Source organism: Ctenopharyngodon idella, chromosome 2 (genome assembly GCF_019924925.1).
Source record: "Ctenopharyngodon idella isolate HZGC_01 chromosome 2, HZGC01, whole genome shotgun sequence".
NCBI lineage: Eukaryota > Metazoa > Chordata > Actinopteri > Cypriniformes > Xenocyprididae > Ctenopharyngodon > Ctenopharyngodon idella.
The window spans coordinates 18,369,839-18,397,022 of record NC_067221.1 but is presented as its reverse complement, the minus strand read 5'-3'; the positions used below and the strand labels follow the sequence as shown (position 1 = coordinate 18,397,022).

Genomic DNA, 27,184 nt, shown 5'->3' with positions numbered 1-27,184 from the left:
GCTGCAAATATAGTGAACAAATTTTCCTTGAAAGGGACTTTGCTATTGGATAACACTGGTTATATCGAAAAGCTATAAATCATACACCTAAGAGTTCATTTTGATTTCATGTCGACTTTAACTATCGGTCAAATCACAAGGTAAGGTTACTTCGCCATTACCATTGTCTATCGGAAAAAACTTATCTACAAGAAGCAAAACAGCATACATGTCATTCAACATTATCCAGAAGAGTAAAACAGGCAGATAAGCCAGATAAGACTAGCTTTATTGTCATAATTTTATGTTAAGAGTGTCCTAAAAGGGCCATAAAGCTTTGCGCCTCATGCCGTGCAGAGATAAGCTCTTTGAGGAAGCAATGTTTTGATGTTTGGTGGAATGGTACATTTTGTTCATTTGACTTTTTGCAACCAAGTGGGAGTTTATATTTTCAACTGTGTATTTGTAAGCTGTGTATTTAGACGCTGATGCTAGAAACTAGAGAACAAGCTCTGCTGTGGACTTGCCCTCTAAATGAAGTGGATTTAGTGGAGAGGTATAAGCTCTGAGTCAGTCAGGAGCCATTAATCCAGCCTGGGCAAAGTCCTGTTCAGCCGTCTGATCCTAGGTCAGACCTGAGCCGTCTATCCATTAGGAAGGTCTACAATGTAAATAGAGCGGCTGATCCTCTACAGGCCGCTCTCATATTCCCATAAGGGTGCCTACAATTACCCAGACCATTTGCATATGGCTTAAGACTATTTGAAGTTATGGCCACATCAATACATTTCTCCTTCAATGGTAAGCAAAGACAAATTGGCAGACCAAAGGCCTGACACTGCACAAACAGGGCTGTGTTGATAGGGTATCTATATTTGTGATCAGTTAAGTTTAGTATATTAGTTCCTGCTCCTGTGATTGTAGGTCTGAAGTGTGCCATTCCTACCTGAACGAAGCTGTTTAATTCGCCCGTTGCTGTTGATGTCTACCGGTAGGAAGTCCTTGAACCAAGTGATCTCCGGGTCAGGGTTCCCACTGGCTGCACAAAGCATTGTGGTTGTTCTTGTTCGCTCCACCACTTTCAGCTGAGGGCCCATGTCTATGGTGGGGAAGCCATGAGGAATCTGGTTTTCTGCAGCAAGAAAAAGAAAAAACAGGTCGAGTCAGGAGCCAAAAAAAATCTAATGATTTACCAAAATAAGGATAATGATCTCAAAGAACTCTGATTGCTTTGAATCAAGGGTTAGAGATGTGAGCCAGAGGTAATTGTCCTGCAAAAGCAAATCCAGGACTAGTCTCATTAGTGCACTGAATCAATTCACTTCCCAGAAAAAGGCCTTCCTTTGCATTAATAAGATCAAAGCATGGCGAGGCTAATCCACAGGACGTTTGTGTACCGTTATTCTAACATGTAACACCATATGGACGCCAAGCTTTAAATTTTAAGCTGCAAATCTTTTGGTTTGATCTAAATCTTTGCAGGAGTTTGTGTAGAGATGGAGCAAAAACAATGAGAAAGGAAAATGTAAATTCAGCAACAAATAAATCCAAACATAAAAGGGTCAACACACTAGTTAGAACTAGTTATACTACTAGCAAGTCAGCACTATATATTGATATTTCTCATACTTTTTAGTTTTACTTTTCCACACTTTTCTGCAATATCATTGCCACCTTTAAATCTAGCATGAAGACCCAATTTTATTCTTTATCTTCATTATTCATCATCTGAGGTTCTAATGAGTTATTACTTTTTTAAAAGCCATTCCTTGCTAGTTTATCATTATCATCATCATTATTATTATTATTACAATCTCAAATGGACCTTACCTAATTATTATTATTATTATTGCTCTCATCATTTCTTATCTTATTACTAACAAAGTCTAATTTCTGTTGTTTTTAACTGTGCTTTATGGATAAATGACTTCAAACTTAATAGGTTACTTCAGGACATTTAAGATCAAAGTTTGAAAAATTCCCTTCAACTCCCATTTTTATTATGTTCACAATTCAAAATGTAAACAACAGCACTGACATCATCAAAACACTTGCATTCTCAATTGCCACTGGTCTTCCTTCTTGCATTCATTTGCATAGTGAATTGTGATTGCTCTTTTCTTTCTTATAACATTTTAACAGTCTTCAGCCGCCTCTACACTGCAAAACTGGTGACGTGTTGATACTCATGTGCCACAGCCTAAAACTGCTTACCTAAACTTTAAACCTTACACATTTCTTTTTCTATCTTGCTAACACTGCTGTTTTCTTCTGGGAATGCAAATCTAGTTGGCATATAATGCTTTGTCCTTCAATGGTTTGGAAAACACCGTTTCCACTCTGATGCAGACCGTGACGCCATTCACTATTTCTACACAAGGGAGTAACAGAGCAGATATCTCCAAGTATCAAACATTTGCATAATTAACACAAATTATATGAATACTATGAAAATGAACACTAATTATATCACAAACAAGATAAGCAAGTGGGCCAAGCCGTAAACATACGGTTTCTAAGCACATGAAATCATAAACAAAGCAACAGTATGGCTGTGGCACTTGTTTAAAATGACCATTTTTTCTTCTCAAACATTCACACAAATGTTTGGATGAAAGCCCAGGATGCGTAATATTCACACTTGCAATAGCAACAACATTACTGCAACACCACACTCTCTTTGATGCCAAGGTAAGCCAAAGGGCAAGGCTGAATTATTCAGTTTGAGACAATCCTCTGCATGTGACAAACATTTCACTGATACTAAGGCGGGGGTGCCCAATCCTGTTCCTGGAGATCTACCTTCCTGCAAAGTTCAGCTCCAACCCTGATCAAACACAACTGAACCAGCTTATTAAGATCTCCAGGAGCACTTGATAATTACAGACAGGTGTGTTGGATCAGGGTTGGGTCTGAAGTCTGAAGGTAGGTAGATCTCAAAGAACTGGATTAAGCACCCCTGCTCTAAGTTCTACAGAGCACTACAGTCAACTTGGATGCATCGTTTCTTCTTATTCCATTTAGTTCAACATTAAATCATTGGTGTATCAAGCCTTAGAGCATCAAGCAACACTTCTCATGGAGGTTGAATTGAAAAGCTCATGACTTCAGGACAATGTAAATCAGACATATATCCAAAGTGAGCAAAGCTCAAAAGGGCTATTTCACGAATCACTAACCCCCTTATGAAAACATCGAAATAGGGAATCATTTAGAAAGCAGAAAATGTTACGCGGAATCCGCACTGGAGGGAACTTTTCAGTACAAGGTAACTTGGAATATGAGGCTGTTCAAGTTATGCCTCATTAAGAATCAAAAACAGGCAGATTTTTTTTTTTTTTTTTTTCCCAAGAGTGACCTTCAGAAACTCATGTATCGAAGTGTACATTTTTGCCTCAGCATGCTTGAGAGAGGTCAACTACCTGTATGAGTGTGGGCTGTATCACTATGCCAGTCCTTTTCTCAGAGCGGCTTCTGAATAAACAATTGAATACATTTTCTTGAGAAGGAACATGCAAATAGTACCTACCAAGTGTCATATAGTCAGCATGCAAAAAGGTAACAGAACATCTAAGAGAAAACCAACTGTGCTGTTCTCTCAGTGGAGTGTAAAAACATGTATTTCAGGCTCCCCTATCAGTTCGAAAAAAAGTTGAAAAATACAATCTCCTGTTCTGTAAGTGTCTTTGAGAGCAAAATAAGTGACATACTTGTGCTATACGTTCACATATACTTGTTAAAGGTGCACTTTATTTGCATCTTTTTTGTGTGTGTGAAAGTCGTCTTAGAATTATACCGACACCTAGTGATGTGGATGAAGAATCATGAAACAGAAAAATGTTCTTGGTTGCAGATGCCACTGCAGAAATTAGCATTCAGTCATGATTTATTTATTTCACGAGCAAAAGAGTCAAATATCAGGAAGATTACTGAGATAAATGAGTAGTATTCAGATGGTCATGTGACCACAACATGGCAGCCACCATGAAGCAACCCGCTCCTTGTAAAAGAAAGCAGCTTTTTAGGGTACTAATGTGTCTGGAGTCTTCATCTTGCTTTGTACTTCTTTTTAACTATTCATCACTGACTATAACTTTTAATGAGGAAAAATTGCTGACTGCACCTTTAAATATGCTTCCTAATATTTTGCTTATAAGTAATGTTTATAATGACAGAGACTTCCTTACAAGTATAGTGAGTTTGAAAAAAGTAAATGGTATGTGAAAGTAAAAACAATTGAGAAAAAGATGGATTTATTCCACAAAAGAAAGCACAGAGGGAAAAAAAAACAACAACTGATGGTTACATTTCCTAAATAAAAGCGCTATTCTCCATCCTTGAAAGTACTTTTATCATTTACACCTCTTTACTATGCATGAGGATTTAAAAAACAGAAGACTCAAAGCTCAGAAATTTGTTTTTAATGCAATTCTTGTGTGCTTATATTGAGTCGAGCAAGGACTCCATTACTGAGATGAATAGGTAAGATGGGAAAAAGTCTGCAAAATGTCCCACTCTGTCCCGAGTCTCTGCCACATCATAGATGTGGGCGCCGCAGCAGATGGCGGTTTGAATTTAAAAAGCCTGCCAACGCTAGTTTCATTGTTTCCCCGAAGCAGTTATGACAAGGTGCTTGGCTCTGATGGGGTGATACATTTGGTGGGTAATTGGGATGCCATCTTGTAAAGAGCAGAGGGAAACTTGAGAGCGGACGGAATGAGGAGGAAGTAGGAGGAACAGCGAGAGAGCTCTGCAGAAATGGTCCAGCAAATAGTCAATAGAGAGAAACTGAACTTTAATGACAGTGATGTCATGTGCTGAGATTCTCTGCTTGTGTTGCAGAGTTTTATTTCACCTTTATCTGAGAGGTTACGCAAGCGACTGAGGTCATGGTATACGAGAAGCAGAATTCCTGACAATTACAGACAAAGAGTACAGGCTCAAGTTTTTATGCAACGTCAACACCTTATTTGTATCACGTTACTTTAAAAATGCAGTTGAGCCTACTGGCATTACAAGAAAAACAAAGATAGCAGCTTGACTATGATTCACAGATTCACGACTACCAAAACCACGTCTAACCTTCAAACATCACGTCCTACTTTTACACTGGGTGTGGCTCTATTGTTAATTGTTCATGAAGCTATAGATTTATTTACATTAGATTGAAAGTTAACCAAAAAATAGCAAACAACTCAACTACAATGCACTCAACCCTATGTAGCACAAAAAAAAGGGGGAAAAAATATTGGCGCCAGTATTATTTTTTTTATTTAATAAATATTTTTTTTATTCAGCAAGGATGCATCAAATTGGTCAAAAATGACATTTATAATATTTTGTAATGTTACAAAGAAATGTCTACTGTATTTCATGTAAATGCTGTTCTTTCAAACTTTGTGTTCATCAAAGAATCCAGAAAAGATGATCAGTTTCCACAAAAAATATTAAAGTCCCCCTGTAGTCAATAATTTTATCCCTTAAAACTCATCTTTGATCACCGAAATGACATATTTAAATGTTTTTTCCTTGGAAAAAAATGTCTTCATGCCTTAAAATAGCTTAAATGTAACTATACACCCTTGCCTTATTTAGTATACATGGTTCTATGAATATGCAAATTAGCCCCGCCTCCACTCACTCACAGAGATCCACTCGTTGACGATCACGTTGACGTGATTGGTTACAAGGTAGTTTGTGACGTCAGAAACACCAACGATTTCAAACCGCATTTTGAGACTGTCTTTGGTTCACTGCAGTTTTAAAAAAGAAAATACTCAGCAATGGTGTTGACTTATGAATTTGCACATGGTTTGTTATAAAACACATTAAAAATACCACATAGACATATAAACAACATTAAAAACTTGATTTTCACAACAGGGGACTTTAAGCAGCACAATTATTCTCAACATTGATAAGTAATATATTGAGCACCAAATCAACACCAAATTCAAATATATTCAAACAGAAAGCAGTTATTTTAAATTCTAATAATATTCCACATTATAACTGTTTTTACTGTATTTTTGATCAAATAAATGCAGCTTAAGCATAAGAGACTTTTCAAAAACATCAAAAAAAATCTTACTGACTCTAAACTTTTGAACGTAGATACTTAGATGTAGTCTAAGTGTAGATACTTAGAGTTGTATGACAATGTTGAAGGCATATCATAAAATTCAGAAAAAAAAAAAACATACAAGTTTTGTTTGTTACATGTATATGACATTTGTGTGTTTATATGACATCCATCATGTTACGCTCACTTAATTGATCTTTAAAACCATAATAACAACTAATAACAATTTAATAGCAATTGTAAATGTAATCTTTAGCACATCCCAAAATGAATATCCATCTTTCATACTGTACATTATAATGTAGTGATGCCCAAGTTCAATTGTTTTCAGATTTTATTGTTTTATTTTTAAATGTAGACAAAACTGTATATACATATTTTATTAATTGGTTCTCTGTCATAACACAAATAATCACTAGCTTGCATAAACTGATGTAGGTCCTTCCAGCTCTTTTAAAGCTAATAGTTAAGACAACCTCCATAAACGAGTGCCACTGTAACAATAGTATCCGTGATGGTACCCAATCAAATTTCCTTCCTGAATGGGAAATCTACTGTTGCCATCCACAGACCCAAAGCGGGTATTTAATGAGACCTTACCAGAACGATAAGACCGTGCTGGCCCTTGCAGATGGCAATCTATTGTATTATCTCCTCAGCTGTGGAACCAGGCCAGAAGCAGCCAAGTTTCTGCCAAGCCAATCGATGCATGTGACCACAAAAAAGGAGCTAACAGAGTAGCACACCACAAACCCATCTGTAATCAGTTTTGTGGAAAGAAAAGGAACATTGTTTTTTGAGAAGCAGTAAATTACGCGCACTGAGAGTTACATTCAATGCTATGTGCAATCAGATAACACAGTGGAACAGATCGAGGCTTGAAAGTTTGATATTTACAAAACTTGAGTGCTGAAGGAAACCAACAAATGAAACTAATGGTGAACAATGGGAGAGAATTAACTCTGTATCATTACAAAAACAAAGTAGCAACACTGCCAAGAGAATAACAATGGCTTTTCAGGTGGTCGGTTAAGTAAGTAGGACAAAATGTCCTGAAGGCAGAGAAATGGAACGGTGAACCAATCTAATGTGAACAACAAGGGCTGCTGTAAACGTGGTTTAGACATGCATAGGCTGCATGTCCTCAATGCTGGGTCAGAGCAGAGAGGGACATAATACACATTACAGTGGATCCGACATGAGGAGTAGTGTAGGGGGGTCACCGTGGGAGGATAAAGAGGGAAATGGAGGACAGGAGGGGTACGTGCCAACCTCCTGCCAGCTCCAATTACCAGGGAGAATAGAGCATGGCATGCGGGGTGATGGGTCTAATCAGAACCCCGCTGAAGAGACAAGTCTCTGTCCTCAGACCCCACTGTGAAACAGCCCGAGTGCTCTCCACGTCCACGTCAGCCAGAGTTATTCTCACCCTGCACAAACACGTCGCCACAGAAGAGGATGCTCAAATAGTGATGAAGCACCATGGGGCACTCACAACGAGAACAAGCCGTTCGTCAGAGACTGATCACGCATGTTTAGATCCAATGAGTCTGGTGTAACGTCCATGCTATATGCTAACTGTACGTGTTTAAAGGAACAGTTCACCACAAAATGATTTCAATGATTTGCACTGAATTTTTCTAGTCAGGTAAGGCAACTTCTAAACTAATAGCTTGTTTAAAAACAATTGAGTATTTCTGTAAAAGTCTCAACAGTTCTTGAGAAACAAATGTCCTTGTAATTCCCAGAAAGGTGTGTATGAGAGTGATGGATGACAACAATTAAAGGGGACATCTCTTTTGATGGAGGGAGCAGAAGGGTTTCTGTAGTGATATATGAGATCAGAACATCAACCATTTTTCTACATCTTCCAATTTCCAGAGATCATTTCAAGTCCAGATTTGTCGATCTCTGGAGAAAACAGCTTTTTACATTAATCAGCTTGCCAAATAATCTGCTTTATTGGCTCATCACTGAATACATATATACAACAAATTAAACGGATGTCTTGTCCATTAAGAATACAAGAAAAATGATAAGCAAATCGATCTAAAAATAGTTGTCTATACATATTAAACTGGGGAAAAGTACTTTAACAAAGTACTTTAACAATCACATTTACCTTCAAATTAGATCATACTCTCAATGTAGCCACTCAATACTTACAAATAACATACATTCTAGAGAATCAGAGCAATTACGAATGAGAGACGGCAGTCACTGCATCCGAACAAAACACCATTCATTCATGCAAGATGACATCAGTGTTAGGTGATATCAGTGACAGCCTAGATATCAGACAAAACAGAATGCTGCTTTGCCTGCAGGCTGATGTAGGAGATAACTTTTGCATGCTATTATATTTGCATTTTTGGCGACAAGACTGAGTACTTTTAAAATGAAGCCAGAAAGAAAACATTTACAAAACGTACAGTGAGAACGTGGCCACAGATTGGATGTAAAGGACCTACCAGCCTGAGCCCTCTAGAGTTTCTTGACTGAACTAGATTTATAATCTACTGTATATAATGCATATAATTAAGAATACTTTACTTGAAAGAGCTCATCACAATGCATTATTTGGACTGACTTACGCCGTCTACCTTGTGGAGAAGCTTTGGCTTTGGGAATTTGCTTATGATGCTGTCTAGATAGGCAGCACACTTGTTTTTAGAACAGAATTTCAGTGTACAGAAGGTCAGATCTCCTGGTTCATTTTAATTATGAGCACAGCTAGGAATTCATAAGGATCAAACTAAAGGTAGAAAACAGACCAAGTAAAATCAATAGTTGCCCGGAACATCCTCGCCTTTAAATGGTATAATTGGCCGTGCAGATCTGTAACCTCACAGACACATGCAGTAAATAACAAAGCAGCGTGTGTAAAGGTGAACCGCACCCTAGGAGTGGCGGAGTCCCGTCTGCAATATTTCAGCAGCACGCTGTTTATCTAAGTCAGTGGCGAGGAAAGAGGTGTAATGCATGCCATGACCTTTAAAATAATACACTTTTTCTTGCTGGCCAGAATATTCAGGCTGACTTCTTTCCAACAGTCACTTAATCAATATTAGGTAGGTGCGACATTGGTCGCTCTCTCCCTCCTCTATCCGAATGGGTCTGTCTTTCTGGTTATTCCTCTCTCTGTCTCGCCCTTCTTCCTGTGTGTCCTCCAGTTTCTTGCGTCTCGGTATGATCTACAGCTCTGCCACAGGCGTGTAGCTGTTATTTATGCTACAGCACACTGGTTTGTACATAACAGCACATGTGTGACCCATTACCACAACCGAAGGGTGATCTGCTCACTCCACTCAAGCGCAACAGCCCGAGTCACCTTGAGCCATGACAGCCGTGTGGAAATCACACGATCTGCTATCTCTTATAGAGCACCTTATTCAAATGTAGAGAGCACGAACGGAACTAACATCCTGGTCACGTAGAGGCCATCAGCAAAAACAACAGTGTTTTTATGTTAAGTGTCTTATCAAAAAATAATATATAATACTAATTATAGTACATTTGAATCAATATAATTGCAAATAAAGTAATAAAATAAAAAGTATATAAATTATAATAAGTAAAAATTATGATCAATAAATTATAAACATTAAGAAATTATATAAAATCTAAAATACCCTTCTTAAAAAAAAAAAATCCCCTAAAACAAAGCAGTGCTGATACATTCAAACACCTGTTTAGCTGAACCACTTCCAAAAGAGTTTGCTTTATAGTGTCGCTGAAAGTTACGGAGAATTGTGTAACATGAAAATGAAGCCCCCTCAGCTGGGTTCATGTGACAGCCTTTACTTATTCTTTCAGTTTGCTGACAGAACAACACTGATCAAACACATGAACCTCTCTATTAACGCATCTTCTCTTCAGGCTGTGCTAGAGCTCTGACACGGAGCTAATCAAACTAAAGATAAAACAGACTGTATAGCTGCCACTCCTACCAAATTGACAGACCAACAATCTCACGACCTGAAGCACTGCAGATAACCACAGAATTTGAACGTATATCACTCACAGCCTTTGAACGTCCCATGCAATTTGCATTTTTGTTCGTTTTTCCACCCCAGTTGCATCTTAAGAGTTTGAATACATTTTGCTTAAGTAAAAGATTCAATTTGAATATTTTTGTTCCATCTGCAGATGTTCTCAGATACCAATAGAAGTAAATACATTTTTATCGTTAAACATATTTTAAAGTTCAATATTATATATACAATATATATATAAAATGTTCAAAAGTTTGAAGTTGGTAAGATATTTTAATATTTTTGAAAAGTCTTTTATGCTGACCAAGGCTGCATTTATTTGATTAGAAACACAGCCAAACCACTACTAATAATATTGTGAATTATTAGTACAATTTAAAATAAGTTTTCTATTTCTGCCGATATCGAGTCAGATCCAATACTTGTAGTTTCCTAGTGCTTGCTGCACAATTCAACTACATCAAAGTTATTAAAATCAATCCAATGTATACAGGTACGTGCAGAGTATCTCAAGGGCTCAAATATAAAAAGGTGCATCTATCACTACGGGGTAATTCTAAGATAACAATTCTATAGGGAAGGGATGCAGTGCCTCCTCATAAAAGCGGATGAGAAAATAATCCATAATACAAAAATAAAAAAATGCAAATATTACAAAATGTGACATTAAAAAGTAATATATATATATATATATATAATATATCACTCATTTTTAGAGTATTCAGACAGACCATGGTGTGTGTGTGTGTGTGTGTGTGTGTGTGTGTGTGTGTGTGTGTGTGTGTGTATAGGCATTGTAAACCGTGTTTAATCGGCCCTGAAAAGGTATGCAAACCCTAGCTGTGACTGTTCACTATACAACACAGCCTCTTATATTTTATTGTCTAATCATATAATTTCACATATTTTTACCCTCACATTTTCTCACCTGTTCACCAGACTACATTATTCTAGTTATTTAGCCTTTGAAACTGAAAGCCTACGATCATTTCACCCTGAAGCTACATTGACCAGGCTGTCGGACATACGACGACTCAAAGTGTGAACTGTTCCAATTATGCGGCCTAGTGAGCATGGCTGTCAGAGCCACAGGGCTGCTTATTCACAATTACCAGAGCAACATCAGTCAGAGAATGGCCACTCTATAGCACTACAGATTTAAAGCCTGTGTCACACATCTGAGGTCACTTCCTCCAAACTAAACTGGACTAGAAGGAGCTCACTATATAGACAAGGGTTGTAAACACATCTGCTATAGTAAATCGCTAGAGACTCCAATCAGATCTGGCAGCTACAAACACGTTCTGTCAGGATTAATTACTGATGTTAGTCATAATTATGGAAAACAGCCTTTAATTTGGATTGTGAATCAAGCCGCAGGTTAAAGCTGCAACTCAAACTAGTCTTTATTCAAAATCCTGTAACTTAAACCACAAAGCCCTCGAAAATGCAGCAGGGATGCCGATAGAGACTCCAGGTGAGTGAATCCACCCAGCCATATTGCACGAGTCCTTGGGAGAGGCCGCGCTCGACAGACGCAGTTTGTAACTGTCAAACGCTCATGATCTACAGCGCTGGGCTTCAAGCCAGCAGATGGTGGGAGAAATTAAACTCGTGACACGGACCGTTGACTGAAGCCAGAGAAGCAGTTGGAGACCACACCTGTAGAGCAGGGGGTCTGTGTGTGTTGCGTGAGAGCGCTTCCCTGGAATGTGCATAAGCAAATGATGCCCTTCAAGGAAAACGAAAAGTTTTCATTCAGGAAAATGACCTGAACTGTCATTCATGTCAGGAAAAAATTCTAAAGCTTGTTGTAATTAACTACACTGTGATGTTGTGCAGTCGTTGACAAATGTGTCAGTAAATGGTGGGCGGTAATGATCCAGAGTGGTCGTTGCCTGTACTTGACTAGCTGGAAAAAATATTTAGAACTAGTATTTTAAGGGACTGGACCCAGTCTTCATCAGAGCAGGCTTCTTAGAAATCCAAACAAATAAATACCAGAATTCCCATGACATTTGGTTTTATAAAAAATTCTAGAATTTGCATTGTTCCACCAATGCGAATAAACATTGGAATAAAATCAGAGCCTCCTAAAACAATCAGTATGTATTTTATTTTCTCTCTACAGTGAGTCAGTTTTCAAAAGTGTGATTCATTGTTCCTCATGAATACTTTGCAGTGGAAAAATCCTTTATACTTCATACTCCCCCCCACATATGAGCAACACATGACATGTTTCACAAACAGTGAACTAGTAAATTAACACAAAAACACAGAACTAATAATAAGATTTAAGAGTGATAAAGACAGCAAAGCAGTTGGATGCAGATAATGTGAACAAGTAATAACCTGTTTTTCCAAAGAACTGTATAATATAATCTGATTTTATAAGAACTAAACAGTTCCGTAGCCTGAAATCTGAGACCAAACAGGTAGCTGAGGGTAGAGAATGCAATATGAATTGTTTTTCAATAATTGTTCATTCGTTCTTCCTTGAAATTACAAAAAGAATTGCTAATGGAATCTAAATCAGCACTAGAATCGTTACGATTCCCAAACATGGACTTTTCTCCAAATTGCTAATTCAATATTCATTCACTGACAATATGAGTAATGTTTACCAATTACACTGTTGAGTTTGAGCCACTTTGAAAGACAAGAACTCCAGGAGCGCACACCAGTAGAGCTCTTGAAAAGGATATCTAATGAGGAAACCGCATCTTTAATGTACAGAAATATTCCACTGATCCATCATTTAAAAGCATTCCTGTGGGTTCAGTGAGAATCTTTCTAATTCCTCACTATGTGATACATGAAAGCATGCACATCATCACGTCAGTCTGACACAAGACAAAAGCATGAAATGAATGAGAGATGAACTCTTTTAACCATTTGGAGGGATGTAGAAAAAGGTTCATGTGGGCATATTCACCAAGAGTTATACCTTCTGATTGTGATTTAGCGGATGGAATGGAAATGATTAAACTGAACAATGCAAAAGGTACATGTAACAAACTGCTCTGCATTCAGTCTTCACTGCAGTCCTTGAATGTCAGTAATGTCAAATTTCTCTGCTATAGAGAAATGAGGAGCACAAATGGGGTGCAGCTAGACGAAGTCATTATGAATTCACACAGAGGCCCATGTTGGCATCCGCACAATGTGATTACAAGAGAGGTATGGCAAATTTTTATTCAACAGGCAACAGCTGTGAGCAACTAATGCCCACAACCTTGGTGGAAGTGCAGCCTGGAAGTTGAAATGAAACCTGCTGGTATTCCACACGACGTGTAGTCTCGGTGACGTGCAAGCCCTAAAGGCGTGTTAGGATGCATTAGTGGCCCTCCGAGGAAAAGAACTTGTTCGCACTTTTAGAGCAACCATACAAATCATAATCATAGACGAAATGCTCTTGTAACTGCCATCTGTTTAAATTGGGATCAATTATGTTAAGTTCACATTAATTGTTTAGCAATATGATTCAAGTAGCTAATTAGAAAGGCAGACGCAGTGACTCACATATTCCTAAGCTGTGTTTGACCAGCTAAACTCAGGTGGGAGTGATTCCTGTGACAAACAAGTTCTAGCACATTAACAAAAGTCTGTAAATCAGGTCATTCAACTTTAAGAAGTTAAACTCTCTTAAGCACATAATGGCTTGTTGTTTGAGCAATAAAGTCTATTTTTCTGCCACCTTGCAACCAAACCAGACCAAACTAATCAAACCAAAACACAACAAAACAAAAAACTCTATTGCTTATGCTTTTACATGGCTACTATACTAATCATGCGATATGTGGTCAAATATTTTGTATGATGACTGCTGAACTCAATTTTAACATTTAATGTCCTTTTTTCCCCCTAAGTAAAAACCCTTTTATGCCAGAGGTCCTGATAATCCTGCTGGTGTTTATTCTGTGATAATGATTGGCTGACTGTATATTGTGAAATAGATCGTGGTACTGAATTATTATCATATTCATATACCATGTTATTTACATTTCCAAGAAAATTAGGAAGGTTCTAGTTCCTAAGAAAAAAAAACACACTGTACTTTTTTGTATTTAAAGCAGTGCAAGCACCACAGTTCTACCCTGGTTAAACTGTGATATAAATGAATGTGTTATATTTCAGCCTAATATCATTTCTATGAGCTTAAGATGAGACGACTGCATTTCTGGCAGAGATTCCCAAGATCCTCCAAATGTGCCGCAGAGGACATCCTTTAGTAAGTCATTAGAGAACATCATTATCATTCAACTTCTCCTTTGTGCTGGTCTTTCAGCATTGCTGTAGGACACAAATGATGCATTGCTCGCTATGAACAATGAGCTATAAATAGAGTTCATTCTGTCCTGCAGGATCCTGTGGGCGTCCAACTTATCCACTTCACTGTGGAAAGCATCTAAAAGTGCCATACGGCCTGCCTTCAGTATGGCACCGCTCTCTTCCTCTTCCTCTCTGAACAGGACTCAACATTCATCAGATGATTTCTTCATTCAGGGCTTCTAATTTCAACTAAATGGCCTTTGTGTGCTCATACACGGAGGAAAAATAAGATTAAAGGGATTACAATGGGAGCACGTGTGTAATACCAAACACATGGTGCTGGGGTGGGTCAGCCGTTACTACAAGGAATTCTGAGAGATATTTTAAGATATTCATTTTAATAGTGGTTGAATTGTTGACATTTTATCACACTCTCATATTCCCACTTCATGCTTCACTCTTATTTCTCAGCACATAAATGTATCTCTAAACATGGGGCAAGATCCAATGGCTTGCATAGAAAAATGGGTCAGGGGTTATTCTTAAATCAGGATTCACAACTTAATACTTAGACACTACTATTGACGCAAGACACTTTATCGAAGTTGCCGGGCAGAAACCACATCTCCATTCATTTTTATTTATTTATTTAATAAATCATTACTTTTGGTCACAATTTGGGTCTGTCTGTGAGTTTTGCAAATATCTAACCAATGAAAAGTATTAAAAAGTGCATGTGACTAAACCTCATAACTCCATTGGACTCATCAGTAAAACCTCATAACTCATGCAGTTTGGACCATCACTGCTTGTTTGCAATGCAAGTGTAATAAAGAACTGGTTCTTTGAATAAGTACAGTGCTTTCTTTACTAAAGAAACACTATATAAAGGCTAAGGTTTCATGTATTTGGGCAGCTGAGAAGAGTGTCTTACTAGTCTAGCATTTGTCGCTGAGTCACAGCCAGTACGGTGTTAAATAACCTGTGTGTAGCACTTCATCTTCAATAACATGAGATTTTGGCCAAATGACAGAAAAAAAACTGAGCACCCACATAGCTACAGTAAACTTTATAACCTGTAAGTAGATGAAAACGTAATGCAGTACACACTGCCTCAGATGAGGCTGTTCTAATGATGGACAAAACACCTATGTCCAAAATTCGGCGGTCAATAGGGTTAGGAATCGAAAATTGATTCCAATTCTGGAATTGGATGCTTAATGTCAGGAATCGGATACTTGTTATGAAATTAAAATTTCGATTCCGCTAATTAATTCCTGTGTGCGCATTTTAATGTGGTTTTAAACCAAATGCAAGAAGATGTGAAAGAGGACTCAATTTGGCACTCGCACGCTGTTTTCTGTGCTGGGCACATCCAGAAAAGGCTGCCTCTCATATAGTGCACGGATACTGAATTGAGGTCTCTTTCACGTCTATTTGCGCTTGAACGGACAAATGCACACAAATTTGTCAAAATATCCTCGTAAACACAGTCGATTACGTCTTAAGCGAAGGTAAACAGTTAAGAAAGAAAACGCATGTGTAACTGTATATTGGATCAGTGCATTCGGTCTTAAAGTGACAGCAGCCTAATATTCCTGCTGCCGTCTGTGTCATTACTGTTAATCAAAGAACAAAAGAAAAAGAAAATCACTTATTGATCTTGACTGAATAACTTTTGTAACTTTAATAAGGATTAATCTATATTTTGTTGTTACTAATAATGACACATGCAAGTGTCTGACCATATATAAAGCCAAAAGCATTTTTGGAGATATGAGGTTTCAATTTTTAGAATTAACTTGTTTTATATATATATATATATATATATATATATATATATATATATATATATTTATTATTATTATTATTATTATATATATATATATATATATATATATATTTATATTTATTATTATTATTATTATTATTATTATTATTATTATTATATATATATATATATATATATATATATATATATATATATATATATATATATATATATTATATATATATATATAAAACAATAATTCTATCACTTGTTATAGTTAGTGGATTATGTGTGGCCTGGTGGGTAGAGTTCAAATCCAGCTTGGGTCATTTTACAACCCCACCCCATCTTCTCCTGTCATTTCCTGTCCAACTGATGGCAAAAGCTCATGCAAAAAAGCCAGAAATGTATGAAATATTGGTCAAAGCAAGTGCCATTAAATGCCCAGTGGGACATCTCACCTTCCAGCACAGTGAGTTTGGCGCTGGTGTTGATTTCTCCCACGCTGTTGGTGGCTGTGCACTCATAGATGGCCTCGTCCCTGTGAGTGCGCAGCGGCTGTATGCGGAGAACTGAGCCCGAGCCGTCATCAAATTCAATCACCTGAGAAAGAAAGACACACCATCAAATATTTTTCTCTCTTCTCGTCTTGAATTTACAACAAAGCCTCAGACAGATCGTATATCTTCAAAGAGCGGTGGATCTTTAATCACCCCCCTCTGAACTTTCAGCCAACTACTGTCTGGAGTTATTCTCCTAGAACTGCCACGTCTATCCCAGGCGGATATTGTGTTGATGGAATGGGCTTTATTTTTTCATGTGTAAAAAATATGCTTTTACATATATATAATATTTTACAGCCCTGTTGTGGTGCAGAAGACCTGAAGTCAGCAAGGTGTGTATGGGGCTGGAATACCTTAGACACTTAAAGAATACTTAGGAGGTTATACATTTAGTGTGTTTAGGCTAATGTGTTCTCCTCCCACATGGAGATCTGTGTGCACTGAGATTAAGTTTAGATTAAGAGCAGGGCTTGCCAACATTCTCTCAATATATTTTGACAGTATTTGACAAAAAGCAGCTCCAAAGAATATCGAACAATGAAGACACACTTAAAAATCTATGAATACCATTTCAATAGATTACAAAAACAACAAAAACAAATGTTTGTTGTAAAATACAATTTTTGATATTTTTAAGTGTGATTTTTTTTTTTTTTTAAGTTTTGTGTTATATATATATATATATATATATATATATATATATATATATATTCGCTAAAATGTTTGTAAGTAATTGAATGAATAAATAAATAAAATAAGCACTGCTCTGAAATAGGTGAAAGGTTAATGGTTTTATTTACTTATATTAGGATCTCACTTCAAACCCTAACACAGATAGAATAGGAAATAGGGCGAAGGGAATAGAGGGACAACACAGAGGGGTGTGAGGTGGTTGATGGCAACACCAAAGAATATATCAGCGTAAGAGGGTAAGAAGAAAAACAAGACTGTTGCGCAAATGCCTGATGATGGAGAGAAGAAAGGCATCATGATGATGCAGCATAGGAGAGACACTGACATGCTAAGGAGAGGCAGGGAAAGACAGTCACCTCAAAGCGCTGGGAGCTAACTTTCTTTCCTTTCTTCATCCAAGTGATCCGAGGCTTGGGCTCACCCGCTGCTTGGCACACAAAGGATGCCACTCCTCCTGAAATCCCCGTCTGGTCCTCTGGAGATTTGATGAAATTTGGCAAGCCTTGAAAAGTGAGGTGAAAAGAAGGAAAAAAAAAAGAGAAAGAGAGCAGCCATTAGTTCCTGGATTGTGGTCGCACAAAATTTTGTTAAACTAGTTATGAACGGGTATCCTTTACACTGGAACTAAGTTAACACATACAGCTGAGCCTGAGAGAGACTTTCACCCACAAGTTACTTGATACTTCTCAGAATGTCCCATTCTCTGTATGACAGCTTCTTATTGACAAAATAAACATTGTGACAACTTATTTATAAAAAAAAAAAAAAAAAAAAAAATTCACAAAAAGACTCAATGAGGCAGTTATAAGCAGCATGTTAAGATGTTGTGTCGAGACAAAAATAGTTCAACGTCTCGAGAACCCTGCGTTGTGTTCTGATGGACTCCGTCTAGATCTTGAGATGTCATTTTAGCCCATTAATTTAGTACGATTAATTATAAAACCAAGAAGATGATAAAAGATCACATTAGGCACGTTTCCACTGTCACTTCCAGGGCTTGATCAGGCCTCATAGGTGTCAACGGCCAGGGGTTTTTTGGCCCAATGAACACCTTGGTCCAAAGCGGGCCAACTGGGGCTTGATGAGCGGTCATGATCAAGTTTATCGGAGCAGGGTCAACACCGCTTCTCATTTTCCCATGTTATCATATCAGGCTACCAGTTACCCTCAACATTTAAGAGATTTAAAATGCTCATTTTTTCTAAAGAAATGACGTAAACATATATTTTATCAATATTTTTTCTAAATGTGTAAGCCTTTGGACTTAAAGCCAAAATGGAGATGGTTTGTGCATTCCTGTGATCACAAATAAACGGAAGCTGGCGAAACTAAATAACTATGTGTGTTCTCTTTTTATGCGAGACAATGATAAATACCAGTTTGATTCACAATTGTTGATGTGCACTCCTGACACAAATTAATAAATTACTGCTCGAGGTATGAGGCTATTGGACCTGTACGGCACGTTGTTAGCCCTGGCCCGACAGTGGAAACACAGCTATTTTGTCACATTATAATTTACTATATTTAACTATAATTAAACAACTCTGAAGTGTAAACACTGACAGCCCTATAAAATATACATTAATTGTGTACATTTAATTGTCAATCATTTTTATACAATCACAAAACAAGTGTTAAAATGACAGAATTTCTTGCTTCTTTTAATAATCACACAAAATTAAACTGGCAGTCCTAGAAAACACAAAAGAAACACTGTCAATGTGATTCAACAGCCAAAAATAGCCTCAAGAATTTACAAACACTCACACGTGGACATATAAAGAATGAAAACATTTCATTCTGTATTAGAAAGGAGAAACGTAGTAGCCAAACAACCAGTAGCCAAACAACATTCGGGGTTGTTTTTAAAGAGGCCAGTCAGAGCACGCTGCAGCTCATGGCTTTCTGGGAGAGCAGCTCACACACCCTGCGTCTTTGTCATGCATTTACAATACAAACAACAATGGAACGTTTCATCACTGCTCAAGCCAGGTAGGGCGGTGTGAAGATAAAAACCCACATGCATCGCCTGAGTCATTTAAAACATGTAATGTCCTGTTTTTAGAGACACTGATGCCAACAAAACCATTTGGCAGAATCGCAGCTACTACGCAACATTCTGCGGAAATAGTGGGTGATGCGGGTGAAAGGTGAATCTCACGGTACAACCAGATATAAACATCATGATATAGAGATATTATCAAAAAAACTACAAGCAAACTCTTTGTAGTTGCTCTCACAAGGGTGGGAAATAATCTTCAAGGACAATCAGGCCAGTGTTTGACCTTATAAGATGTGTGCTATTCTGCAAGGACAGATTTGAAAATTCAGTCTGGAAAGAGTATTAAGTAGTTTTTTGAGAAACAAAATTAATAAAAAATAATATATAATATATAATGTAAATAATATCATTAACATTATATAAATGTCCAATAATAATAATAATAATAATAATGTAAAAAGTAAGCATCATATATTAAAGACAACTTGTTTTCCATAATGGCACTGTATTGTATTGTCAATATACACAAGCCAAAGTAAACTTAAGTAATTTTATTCACTTATGTAAATAATATATATATCTATTTTTTTTTTCTATTCACCTATTAATGTATAAACCTGAGAAACATTGAATTCAAATTTATCTGTAAAAAGCTTTTTTTTTTTTTTTTACAATAAATATAGATCAAAAATCAGTTTAAGAGGGAATATTGAAATATAAAATACTTTTTTTTTTTTTTTTTTTTTTAGAAAAGTAGAATTTTAGAGATTCACTTTTAGACTAATTAAAAAAAATAAAAAAACTTTTTTTTTTTTTTTTTGCATCAGCCAGCAAAAATAAATAAAAAATAAGAAAAGAATATTAAATATTATACTAGACGTACCACTTGTAGTTACAATTCCCTAAGAATCATTCACTAACGACTTCAGATCAGAAACCCAACCTATTTAATCTAATAGAACATGGAGTCACATCTGTAACATCACCTACATTAAATATAAAATATACAAACAAGACCCTGAAAACCACCTTTAGCCTGATCTCATGATTTCTGATAATCTCGATCATAAGGAGGACAACGCAAAATCCATTATCACAGGGAAACATCTCCAGTGAACCACGGGACATGTTGGAATAGATCACAATGTCCTAGCGGGTGGTCCACGGTGGGAATCTAATCCTCTCTTAGTCAAGGGAGAGATGAATTACAGCAGTGTGGAGACTACATGCAGTAGTACATATGATTTTCTCGGAGGGAACAAGCAGAGGGAATACGGTGCCACCGCAGTGGTGTCCTTCCTCCTTTATACTTTGGGATCAGAAGGGTAGTGCTGAAGAAAAAATCAATACCTAGTTAACATAACATAGAGCCTACGGGTAGGGTGGTGAAGTACTGACTAGCAGACAGGGGGTGTTATTTAAATCATCACTACAATGTGCCGGGTGGCTTGGGCTGCCCTTGCTCTAGGACATAACCCCCACCGGAGCTATATCAGAGTAGAAGACGCCCACATCTGCGAGGCTGTTTATGTGTATGCACCTGTATGTGTATCCATTGTAAAATCTAAGCCAATGTGTACAACACCAGCACCCCTATGACCCACAGGAGTATTGGCTGGCCTGACATTTAAATGACATTTACGTGCCGGTTCCTCTGGATACTGCTTTGATTGGCATCACAGAGCAACACATACCCTCATAAAAGCTTTTCTGGCCACTTTTATCTCCATTATACCCACACAAGAGGGTAGAAAGGTAGTTTGGGGAGCTTACGGCCTCCTCGTTGCAGCCATCATGGTTAGCTACTTCTAGTTTAATGGGAAAAACTTCTAGTTTAATGGGAAAAACTCCCATTGCTTGGAGTTCCCAAAACATGGATACTTGGGTGTGTGTGAGATTTAAAGCTTGAGATTAGTGTTAGTTTGACATTCAAGAGTCCTTTAACATCTGTCATGACATTTCTATTAGCGTGTGCGGGGTTTTCCCCTTTGTTTACAAGCGAGGATCAGTAGGCATTAACCCATCTGGGCACATGTTTCAAATTAAAGTACATATAAACTGCTGAGAGTTTAAGCACATGAGATGCATGAATGAACCACAGAGGTCCAAGGGAAAGGCAGATAATAAAGGTTTAGACAGACAGACTTTTGTATATTTTGTTTGGATAATTATTTAACATTCACACAGTGTCAAAAAGCAAAAATTTTATTCTGCATACTGGTTATTAGACACTTGCATAAAAACAATTTGTATCATTCATAAAAAGGCAATATCAGGCGATTTCCAATAATAAGATCACTAGGTGATGTTGAAAATTTAAGTAGGTACATTAAGAACAACAAACCCTAATGCTTAAAAAACTTGACTGGTTTAGGACAACCTTAACTTAAACAAATTAGTTCAGTTAAATTAACTGTTATGAGTATTTAGAACTTTCTTTTTATTTTGAGTTCACAGCACCGACATATTTCAAGTAAACTGAACTGTTTCATTGTTTTGAGTTGTATGAACTCATTTATTTTAATTTAGACTAACTTGAGTTTAACTGAAACTGGGCTGGGATTTCTATTTCCCAGCATGCTTTGCCCATGGCACCCGAAAGGGAGAGTAAATACTAAAATTAAGTTATATAATGTTTTTTCGTGCAAGATTAATGGTAAAGGAGATTTAGTAGTGATTAATGTTTTGTTATGCTAGTTTAGAAGAGTTTCTGTTCTGTTTCTGTCTGGGTTTTTGGAGAGTTACCATCATTGTGACAAGTGGCGCATGCTGCTTGGTTTGAGAGCAGGTAAGTTACATGTTTTAAAGTGCTGTACTCATTCAGTAAGTGCTATACCATGCTATTATTAACATGTTAGCAAATTAGCAAGTTGGCATTTTCTGAAAAAAGTTCTCGTTCACCTTTTTTGAGTTCTGACAACTTATTAGGGTTTACAGTGAAGTAAATAACTTATTTGATTTGCAAGAACTCAAAATAAAAAAGTTAATTAACTAAATCTTTCATGTTAATTGCTATCAAAAAATATGAGTTAGCTAAGTCAGTACTTCAAGTTAGGAGCAATTAACATGCATGAGTACTACAAACTCAAAATTTGATAGTTCTGCTTACTTAAAATTGGGAACATCATAACTCAAATTTTTTGAGTTAGCCCAACTTCGGGTTTACAGTGCAACCTGGGGAAGCAAGAAAAATTCGATTTGATTGCAGTGTTTATAGTACATTCTCATTGATTTGGAAATCAAAAGGACCTTTCCAATGGCCAGTGACATTATCTAAGGTGTTCTTGAAACATTTGTAGAGCCCTCAAAAGTCTCAAAGCTAACAGATTGGTGTAGTGCAGTTGTGCCCTCAACATGTTTGTGAATTGACAGAGGGGCTCAGGGTTACTTGATGCACAAAGAGACTCTGTTGAGAACACAGGTCATAGGAGGAGATGAGAGGGACCGGGCCCTGACCTCCCAGGTGGCTCTGCTGTCGTCCCAGTCCTTTTGTATTAACCAACTCAATAAATCCACAGGCGCCAGAACAGGTGGCCTTGGACACCTGTTGACATTTATTTCCTACAGACTAGAGTCATGCTTTAGACAGTGGCATGTGGCCAATGTAAGGTGGGGGGGGGGGGGGGGCCGACACGTGGGCAGCAAAATCCTGATCAAGATGAAACTTTACTTTTACTTGCGAACATGTTTTTCCTTGCATCTTGAAGTTGCGGCCATTTACAAAATGGGTAATTTAAGGCTTTCCCTGGAGGAGACTTGTGTTGCAAAATGCATCTGAATTTTGTAGCAATGTTTTAAGCATTTATACGGCTTTTAAGAAAAAAGGCTTTAGAGTGGAGACGACAAATGGACACCAGCAATTAGCAGCATTCCCGCTCCGCAGAAACACCCGATCCGGATTGAGTACAAAGATCAATACGCAAAGCAGGCAGCCAACCATTCATTCTCATTAATAATAGATTAGCAAGTTATCATTTTCACTCGTGTGCTGAGCGGAAATGTGTCCGATGCTATCAGCTGCGGTTGTTTTAGTGAAACTTGTCCATTAACTGGGTTTTAGACCTTTAACAGGATTTTGCTTTCAATTAACTCTACATCAAGCCAGTCATTTTGCTCTATCGGTTCAATATCTCCAGTTTCCTTTATTAACATGCACAATTCCCTCGCTAAATTCGATGCATTGGCATCTACGGCAAACTCTCACGTGACGGGTATGCTTTTAGGGAAGGTGATGATCGACTGGGAAAGTTGTTTGAAATGCAACTTATCAACACTTTGCTTTTGCAGGATTTGAGAGAGAGAAACACAATGGGCCGAAGGACGGAGATAAACAAACGATCGGATAAGTAAGGCACTAAAAAAATAAAGGAAAAACAATCCCCAGTGGGAATTCTTTCCCTAAGTGATTACAGTGTTAGGATGCTGTTGAGTGCGCCACTTTCTAATGTTATTAAATTATTTAGGAGAATGTGCGGAACACAAATTCTGAGCACAATTATGCATATCCCTCTGTGAGAAGCATTAAAGTAATGGCTTTCCTCCTAAGACACTGCTGGAGAATTATCTTAAAGGGATAGTTCAGCTAAAAAATAAAATTCTGTCATGGTTTACTCACTCTTGTGTCATTCCAAACCTTTTTTCGTGGAAAAGAAATGGTGAAGGACACTCTTTCAAATATAAAAGTGAACGAGGACTGAGACTGTCAAGCTTCAAAAAACACCACAAAAGTATCCTAAAAGTAGTCCACACAACTCAAGTCTACTGAGGTTATACAATAGTTAAGTTGTTATTCACAGACAATCTTGAGAATTCATGAAAAAGGGAGTGATGTTGTGAACATATCATACTTTTTGAATCAGAGCTTTAAGTGAATCGGAATCTTGGGGACAGGAGCAGTGGAGAAGGAAAGTACAGACATGACTAAACACTGAGAAAAAAAACCAAAAAAAACCCCCCCCAAAAAAAAAACCCGAAGAATTGGAAAGAACCACACCGAGGTGGCCATTCGCGGCACCATTTTTTCAATTAATCAAGATGATCCAGTTGTGGATTCATTCATGAATCAGACTGATATGATTCTTGAGTGGATGATCCGCTCACAGAAGTTAACAACTCACTGGATGGAAAGAATTTCAATGAATAACGACTTACATTTTTAACACATGCTCATTGGAAAAACATGCTTGTTTCACAACATTTTCTAAGTATAATGTCCAGTGAGTCTTGCTAAAATCACATTCAGGTTCATCTGAAGCATAGGAATGTGAATCTGGCAAGGTTTTATTATGAAAAATGTGTTTTCTGAAGCAACCATGCCATTTTAGCTTGCTTGTTCAAGTCTTTGAACCCTTTTAACATGACTCGTGCCTCACGGATTCGTGCACAATCACTCCAAATCACAAGTGCAAGTTTACTACATCAGAAAACCCATTCATATGGAGCTGATTAATGTGATGCAAACATCAAAATATATTTGTGTATGCATCATGCAATATGGTAAAAATGTTTTGAGGTCACAACGTAGTATTGTGCAAGGAACCGCTGGAAAATATTAAATCGCTAATCTTCCCCTGTACTTAAAATTTGTGTAAAAAGGAATAAAAGTTGTTGGTGTTTTACTGCCACTAGTGTTTGTTTCAGCTGCAAACTGTTGTATAGGTATTTTTGGAGTTTAGCAAAAAATGTAGACAGAAGCACATTTTTTTCCATTGAGTCTAGGTTGTAAATTTTGGTCTTTTCATCACAAGTTGTCGAATGACTTCAGAAAACACATATAAACTACTGTTATGATACTTTCGTAGTGCTTCTATGTGTTTATTGTTCAATTCATTACAATTGCACAGAAAAGAGTGACCATAGAGTGAGAATATCTTCCACAGAAGAAAGAAAGTCAGAACTGACAGAACTGACATGAAGATTAAGTAATGTTCTTACACGGCTTGGGTGGAGGGTACACATGTAGCAACTGAGGGGAAAAAAATCATTTACTAAAAGCACTAGCTCCGTGTTCCCTCATGTGTCTTGACAACTTGATGAAAAAAAGAGCTTCCTGTTAATAGAGGTAAGCTGTATCATATGACCAGGCGATTTAGCGGAGGTTTAGCATTACTTCAGCCTTTAAACCGGTGCCCATCCTGGAGTCTTCAAAGCCATGACTCATTATCTCTCTTTCCCACTGTCGACATGATATTGGATCAAAGTCGAGACGGGCAATCATGAGGGAATATCGTTACTACCTCATTATTCGGCCCTCGTGATAGAACAATAGAGTTATTCTGCCTCACAGAGAAAACCTTCCTGTTTAGACAGAACCATCAATATTAAAACACAAACCGGCGCTAGATGCGAGTGCATTCCAGCTTGCCTCTCATAAGGCTATTGTTACGATGAGCATAGCACATCGAAAGCATGCGCACAATAGGCCTGTACCATCCGGGCCTCGCTACTGGCAGAGGGACAAGAGCAATGTTTGCATGGGAACACAGATAAGTGAGCATAACGGCTGGTTTGCAGGCAGCATCAGGCTGAGAACTCCACTAGACAGAAGGTACAGGAAGTTCTGGGTGACTCTGAACGCTTAGGGCAGCCAGGCACTATGAAAGATTAAGGAGCCATGAAATATCACCAGATTGGAATTATTTTGAAAGGTTAACCCAAAGTGATCGCCTGAGACCATTCTAGAGAGCCTCAGGAGTCTGCGTACTGCAGGCACGCTGTTACCGAAGGGTGTAATTATGACACAAACATAAATGGTCATAAATCCGGCTGCTTTATTTGCTATGACCTGCACGTAATCCGTGTTAACCCAGCGTTTTCCTCAGAGGACTCATCTAGTGGATGGTGAGTTGCAGGAGAAATATTCTAGACTCAGCTACAGTGGAAGCGAGTAATGGGAATTCTGCCTGAGGTTTACTTTGATATTTCAAACATGCGTTATAACTCATGCCTTTTTTTCTACCAAAAATTTTGTAATGGTTACTGCAGGTACAATAAAGCTACAAAATAAACAAACCAACCAAATAATACATATTTTTCAATAACTGTTATATAAACAAAAAAATAATGTTATGATCATATATATATATATATATATATATATATATATATATATATATATATATATATATATATACACACATACACACACTAGTGCTGTCAAAATTAACGTGTTAAAAATATTTAACGCAGCATCTGTTTTTCCCGTCATCCTTTGGCTAGCATTACAATGTATGATCATGCTCTTATTTATGCAAATGCTTTTAAACCATTCAAGCACGATAAACCACAAAAGAGAACGCAGTGCGGTACTGGTGCATGCTGTGTGTGACAAACACACAGTGCTTGAACGGACAAAAACACACAAAATTATCCCAAAATGCCCGTTTTGTCAAGTATCTTCGCAAGAACAGTTAAATGACTTAAATGAACGTAAAGAGTTGTGAGAAAATGTGTATCAGATCCGCGTCATGTGCAGCAGGTCTTAAAGTGACAGCAGCCTAATAAACCTACTGCTGTTTATCATTAAAGATCATCAAAGAGCAAAAGAAAAAGAGAAAATCACTCACTGCTCTTGACTGAAAATAATATTTGTAGCTTTAATAAGATTAATCGATATTTAATTTATAATTTATTCAGTGAAGACTGTGAAGTGTTTGATAACTTCTGTGAAGTGCTCTGATAAGATCAATTTCTGTATATATCCTACCTGCTAGACCTGAAAATCTTAAAGCACTGCTTACAAGGTTACATGGTCAAAAACAACAAAAACATTAACTTTCTGTGCATTTTGACAGGGCAAGTAAAAATCTGAACTGGTCTGACTGG

The 27,184-nt window shown here is 37.4% G+C and overlaps 1 protein-coding gene across 9 annotated transcripts in view; it reads right to left on the bottom strand.

Moving 5' to 3' along the window:
- Positions 1-27,184, bottom strand: part of ptprfb (protein tyrosine phosphatase receptor type Fb) — a 210,194-nt gene that overhangs the window by 84,660 nt on the left and 98,350 nt on the right. For all 9 annotated transcript variants that reach the window (XM_051912632.1, XM_051912656.1, XM_051912675.1 and 6 more), the window contains exons 3-5: positions 17,712-17,857; positions 16,561-16,702; positions 926-1,111 (exon numbers count right to left, since the gene is read on the bottom strand). In XM_051912632.1, the coding sequence (XP_051768592.1) occupies positions 926-1,111; positions 16,561-16,702; positions 17,712-17,857 (474 nt within the window). The remainder of the gene's footprint in view (positions 1-925; positions 1,112-16,560; positions 16,703-17,711; positions 17,858-27,184) is intronic.